The sequence below is a fragment of the Microtus ochrogaster genome, chromosome 7 (assembly GCF_000317375.1).
Source record: "Microtus ochrogaster isolate Prairie Vole_2 chromosome 7, MicOch1.0, whole genome shotgun sequence".
NCBI classification, from domain to species: Eukaryota; Metazoa; Chordata; class Mammalia; order Rodentia; family Cricetidae; genus Microtus; species Microtus ochrogaster.
Window position 1 is genome coordinate 70,421,003 of NC_022014.1, and position 6,000 is coordinate 70,427,002.

General features: G+C 51.4%; 1 protein-coding gene across 3 annotated transcripts in view; it reads right to left on the reverse strand.

The window, feature by feature from the left end:
• Positions 1-2,563: 2,563 nt before the first annotated feature.
• Spata20 (spermatogenesis associated 20) overlaps positions 2,564-6,000 on the reverse strand; it is a 7,608-nt gene continuing 4,171 nt past the window's right edge. For 2 of the 3 annotated variants that reach the window (XM_005350585.2, XM_026780103.1), the window contains exons 13-16: positions 5,550-5,761; positions 4,172-4,371; positions 3,191-3,271; positions 2,565-3,013 (exon numbers count right to left, since the gene is read on the reverse strand). In XM_005350585.2, the coding sequence (XP_005350642.1) occupies positions 2,843-3,013; positions 3,191-3,271; positions 4,172-4,371; positions 5,550-5,761 (664 nt within the window). In that variant the 3' untranslated portion in view covers positions 2,565-2,842. Of the gene's footprint in view, positions 3,014-3,190; positions 3,272-4,171; positions 4,372-5,549; positions 5,762-6,000 lie in introns of all 3 variants that reach the window. The other variant, XM_026780102.1, reaches the window with a different exon arrangement.

Genomic DNA, 6,000 nt, shown 5'->3' on the forward strand with positions numbered 1-6,000 from the left:
AAGGAGAAAGGCAAGAGAAGATAGGAAGTCTTTCATGTCAATGTTCCAAGTTTCAGCTCTGACACCACCCCCTTCTTACTGGCTCTTTCTGTCTGGAGATTTTTTTTTTTTTAATGTGCTTTGGTGTTTGACCTGCATACCACTGGAACTTGAGTTACACAGTAGTGAACTGCCATGTGGGTGCTGGGAATTGAATCCGGGTCCTCTGGAAGAGCAGCCAATGCTCATAACCACTGAGCCATTTCTCTAACCCATTCTTTCTGGCCGAGGACACAGCGTTGACTTGGTCAAAGGTGAGAAACCTCACAGTATGACGTCTGGGCAGAGATGAGTGTAGACTTATTTCTGCCCTTAGGCTGTGCTCCTTGAGCCAAGCCCTAGCCTAATGTTTGATACATACACAGAGGGCACTTAGTGAATTTCTTTTGGATGAATGGGAAGTGGAAAGAGAGGAACAAACAGTTCCTTTATGAGCCTGGTGGTGGTGGTGCATGCCTTTAATGCCAACACTTGGGAGACAGAGGTAGGAGGATCTCTGTGAGTTCAAGACCAGCCTGGTCTACAAAGCAAGTTCCAGGACAGCCAAAAATAGGTAAGGTTTCACAGAGAAACCCTGTCTCAAAATAAACAAACAAAAACCTCCTTTGTTTATGCCTGTTTTCCTATCAACTTAGACCTACATATGATCCAAATGTTCTTCTGAGTTTGCTAGAGTACCCCATATATGCCTTGCTCAGCAAGCCCCTGTAGGTCCCCGCAGCCTTTGCCCCTCCCTACTGCTTACTGGTTCCCTTAAGAACAAAATTAATCATCCATTTGTGGTACTTTTTACTTAGGGATGCCGCAAGCATCCAATTTGGTTCCCTCCACATCTCCAGGAATTAAATGGGATCTCCATTTCTCGGTTAAAGAATCTGGGGCTCAGGGAAATGAAATAACTCCCAAACCATGAGGCCATGTATACTGTGATCCTAGGTCACAAAAAAGCTGCCCTGGGTACAGTCCTGCTGACAGAAGAGGAGGTATGGAAGGCGGTAAGGTGGCACTTGCCAAGAAAGAGGAGGAGATGTGGGATTTTTAAAACAACTTCACATCTAGTAAGGATCATGTTCAGCCTGTGCTCTGGAAAACCCAGCCTTCCCGGGAGAAGTAATTCCTTCTTCAATCTATTTACAAGATGCCTTAGCCCTGTGCCTGCCTGATAGCAGAAGGGAAATGAGAGAAGCAAAAGGAAGGCAGGGTGAAGGGAGAATACCAAATGCACTTTCCTTTATAGCCGTGCCTCCACATCCTGGCGGGAAGAAGCAGCCTCAGCGATCTTTGCCATCATTCTGAAGACTCCAGGGAGAACGTGGTACGCTCAGGGGTGTCAGGCTGAACTCCTACCAACGCTGGCCCTCCGATAGCTAGCCCCAGAAAGAGCTAAAGGCTCCTGCTTCACCATCTCATTCATGAGGGTCGAAGGGACCACAGGGGCAAGGGGACTGCATGAACTGCCCTGATTGTTCCAAATCCAGTGCTGGGCTGCCAAAAAGGCCACCTGTGTCTCCCCATGCTCTACTCTTCCTTCCTGTTGCCCCCAAGGCAGGCTCCACGTGTCCAGTCTTTGACTTGTTGGCAAGGCTTAGTGGGATCCATCAAGAAAGGGGCCAGCTGACCTCATTGGCCGGAGTGCTAATCCCCTCCAGATGGGCTGGTGGCTTGCACCAAGGGCCTGCTGCCCAGACTGCGACAACTCTGGTCTCAGTGACCATGTGTAGCTGCGTGTGTGACAATGCCCTGTCTCTAGGTTCTTTCCTGCTCTATTCCTCCCTGCTGCTGACATCCTCCCTCTCCCCATCTACTCCTCTTTGTCTCTCTGGCATCTTCTCCCAGCTATCTGTGTTGCTTGGCTTGGAGGCTAGGACAATGATCAAACTCGGCAGACCTCAAAGAAATAGTTTCTTTATAATCTCAGAACCCCCTCATTCTATACCTGCCCAACCCAAGCATGTCCTCCAGCTTCCTTCCCTGATGGCAACTCTGTGGAGTTTTTCAACCATCATTTGTCAAGGATGGCCTGCAAGAGCATCTCCTAACATCGAGAGGCCAGGAGGAGGTCCAGGGAAGGTGCCAGCTTCCTCTGCAGCAGGAGTCAGATGGATTTGGGGAAGGGCTTCCAACACAGCAGATGCTCCCCATGAAGGAGAGTCCTTCTCCAGACCATCCTGCAGGAAGCAGAGAATGATCATGACCTCCTGTAGTGATGCTAGGCTTGAATGGGTAACCCCAAAGAGCTGTCTTGGTTCTGGTCATAGTAGTTTCTACAGTATTCAACAGTGGATGGCAATGTTGTCTTTCTGTTAAATATTAAAGCTTATCCTGAGCTCTATCCCTTCCCTAGCTTTAAATGAAGGGACCAGGTGGAAGATGGCAGGCCACTTCCTAACAGGGGCCTCCCTTCCTGGGCCAGTATTCACCTTGTCTTCACTCTGGTTCCTGTACTTGGTTTTGGTCCACTGACTCAGTTACATTCAAGCTTCTTAATCACAGACAGAAGCAAGATCAGGCTAGTGACCCATGGAAGGTGAAGGGGCAATGAGAGGAGACAAAGGAGGCAGCTGGGGAGGCAGGGAAAGGTCCCAGGCCAGAGCAAGAGAAGCTAGGGTCTCAAGGTCACCACGGGACACTGTTAGGTTTATTTCGAGGTAAGCCGGTGCCCATGGGGGAGCTACAAGAATGGCTGTCATCACCTGGTGGCAGGGTTCCCAGTGGTGGCTGTAGGGGATAGTCTTGCAAGGCCTAAGTCTCTGATCAGTTGGAAATTTCTGCCTTCCGGCCCAGCTCAGAGGGTTCTGGGCAGTTACTGGTGTAGTAGCTTCCGTAGTTCGCAGGGCTCAGTGATAGGCATGGAACAGGCTTGGTTTTCAAAAACGTAGACTGTGGCCCGGTCTTCTACTCGTCGAAGGGTGCTCAGGAAGGGCAGTTGTCGGGACAGGAAGCTCGATGGGTCTCCATCAGCCAGAATCAGCACCTGGGGCAGTGGCAGAGCAAAGCGTGTCACCTGGGAGTAGGAACTAGTCATTGCAGAGCCCCGTGGGACATGACCTCTCCCCCAAGCCTCCAAAAGGCAGGATGTCGGGAGCCAGCCGAGTAGGGAGACGCAACAAAGGGAGGCAGAGGGTGAACCCAACTTCGCAGGGATGTGTACCTTGTTAGGGAGGTAGATGGAGTGGACGCACTGTATCAGGGCCTTGGTGTCCTTGGCCTGAGGATCTCCACAGACCACAATCTGGCCAGTACAGGAAAGTCATCCAGTGTCAGAAAGGGAGAAGCTAGGCCCCAGATCTGCCAGAACCTCCCCGTCCTTCCTCCACCCACCCACTGTCCCTAAGAAGGGAAAGGACTCACTTCAGCCACCAGGAGGATTCATCAGATTTAATGCTTGGCAAACAGAAACACGTAAACCACACACGGACACACAGACACACACACACAGGAAGGCGCACAAGTAGCAATGTCATACATTGTGCTGGATATACAGATCTGGGGGGAGGGTATTCGGAAGACTTGATACACTGGATGGCACACAACATACCAAGAAGCATAGAATAGTTATATACATGCACAGCAGATGCCCAAAGAAAGTGGGCGCCACACATATAAATACACACGAACATACTTGCACACATATGCACACACAGACACAAGTATTCATAGGCAAACCTGAGGCAAAACACTCTGACCCACATCAGGCCACAAGCCAGAAAAACGTGTGTGTGTGTGTGTGTGTGTGTGTGTGTGTGTGTGTGTGTGTGTGTGTATACTAAAGAGTTGACACAGCAATAAAGCACAAAGGAACAGAATTAATCAGACCAACATGTAGAGCCTTACAGAGAAACACTTCACCAGCCACCCAGCCACCAGGAACCCATATTTAGCCCCTTCATTTTTGCCTTTATACTCAAGACAGCCCAGTGACAAGACCTCACAGGCATGTCCCTGGCCCTGTCTCCTCTGACACTACCCTTCTACAGACACCTCTGCTCTACAGATAGAAGACCCCCGACCTTGTAAGCACCTACACACATGTTAGTGAGCATTGGGGGGAGCACTGGAGCTGCACTCATGACTCCCATACCCCGCTGCCCTCCTGGCCTGGGTCTCAGTCCACATACAACCACCTCCCTACCTGCTTGAGAGCCTGCTGTTGAGCTGAGAGGGCACGGACCATTTCAGGCAAGGCCACCGGGACGCGGCGCATGCGCTCCGAGAAGGCCGTCAACAGGCACACACACTTGTCCATCCAATCCTTGTGGCCAGTGAAGCCATGCAACCGAAGCAGGTTGTGGGCAGACACAGAGTTGGCACTGGGCTCTGCACCATCCTGGTCTGCAAGGGACAGGAGGTGGCATAAGGGGGATGGTCACTGAGTTTCGGGACTCTGCCCTGAGACTGAATCTGGGTTATGAAGTTCAAGCGTAGTCTAAAGAAGTACATGCCTTGTTGGTCTGATTGCTGCTTGCTTGTTTGTTCATTTTTTGTTTTGTTTTGTTTTATGAGATTGGGTTTCTCTGTGAAACAGTCCTGGCTATTCTAGAACTCACTCTGTATCTGTAGACCAAGCTGGTATCTAACTTACAGAAATCCACCTGCCTCTGCCTCCCAAGTGCTGCGATTGAAGGCATGTGCCACCACGGCCTGGCTATTTTTTTTTTTTTTTTTTTTTTTTTTTTTTTTTACAGACCCCTCTATCCTGCCGAGGGGATTGGGAGGCACTCAACTTCTTCACGTCTTCTAATCCGTCTACACACCCTTCTGGGCTGCTGCCCGAACAGGCCCCAATCCCTCCGTGTCCCCCTCTTCAGGTGCTACCCCTGGCTGCTTTCAGCAGTGCCACCAAAACTAAACACCAGTCCTCTTGACGGGTCACCCTGACTTCTGTGTTCCTAATCTTCTCTACCACTGTCAGCGTGACTTCTTTACACTCAAGCCAGAGCAGGTCAGAACCCTCTTCCACTCCTGAGCCCTCACTTCCTTACCCCAGCATCCGCAGCCTCCTCCCATACCACTCGAAGTCTCTTGGTCTTCCATCACTCGGCCTATCCTCCTAGGGCTCTCTCGGACTCTCTCTTCTGCCTAAACTCTCTCTCCTAAGTGCCTCCCTGACCACACAGCTCCTCCTGGTTGACAGCTGTCCCACAGGCCTTCTGCGAGCTCAACGCTCTTGGGGGTGTGTTACATTTTATACTCTTGCTGGTTACCAGCCTTCAGCTCCTACCACACACTGCAAACTCCCTGCAGGCAGAGACCAAGGCATTCTTGTTTAACAAATGAATCCGTGGCTTTCAAAGACTACTGCATGCTCACAGGACAGCTAGACCCACCTCTCCATTGACCCTGGGGAGAGACTGCTACTACATTCGTGTGAATATTAAGAAGCAGGTTGAGAAATATCAGGTGACTACCAAAGTCACATAGAATAAAGACATGAAGTGAGGACCCCCCCCCCACCTCAGGAAATGCCCAACCCTGACTAGGACCAAGGACTGGCCCACAGGCACACTGACCATCCTTTAGACGGAGGGGCAGGTCCGCTCCCAGCTCAGCCTCGCTGCAGAAGTAGCCACCACCTCGGGAATCCCAGAAGAGCCTGTCCTGTGTGTCCTGCAGGCGCAGAGCCCACTCGAGCCACGAGCTCTCCTGTGAGGCCTCATATAGGTCCAGCAGGCCCCGCACCACGAAGGCATAGTCCTCCAGGAAGCCCCAGCAGGGTGGGTTACTAGGGGTACAGGAGAGGAGAAGTCTGAGGGTGGGCCCAGGAATAAGCAGACAGGACGCTCGTCATGCCTTCTCTCGGTCAATCCTCAACATCCACCTCTCTTGAGGCTACAGTTAGCCCGTTTCCCGAAAGAATCAAGGGGTCCAGCCGGGCGATGGTGGCGCACGCCTTTAATCCCAGCACTCGGGAGGCAGAGGCAGGCGGATCTCTGTGAGTTCGAGACCAGCCTGGTCTACAGA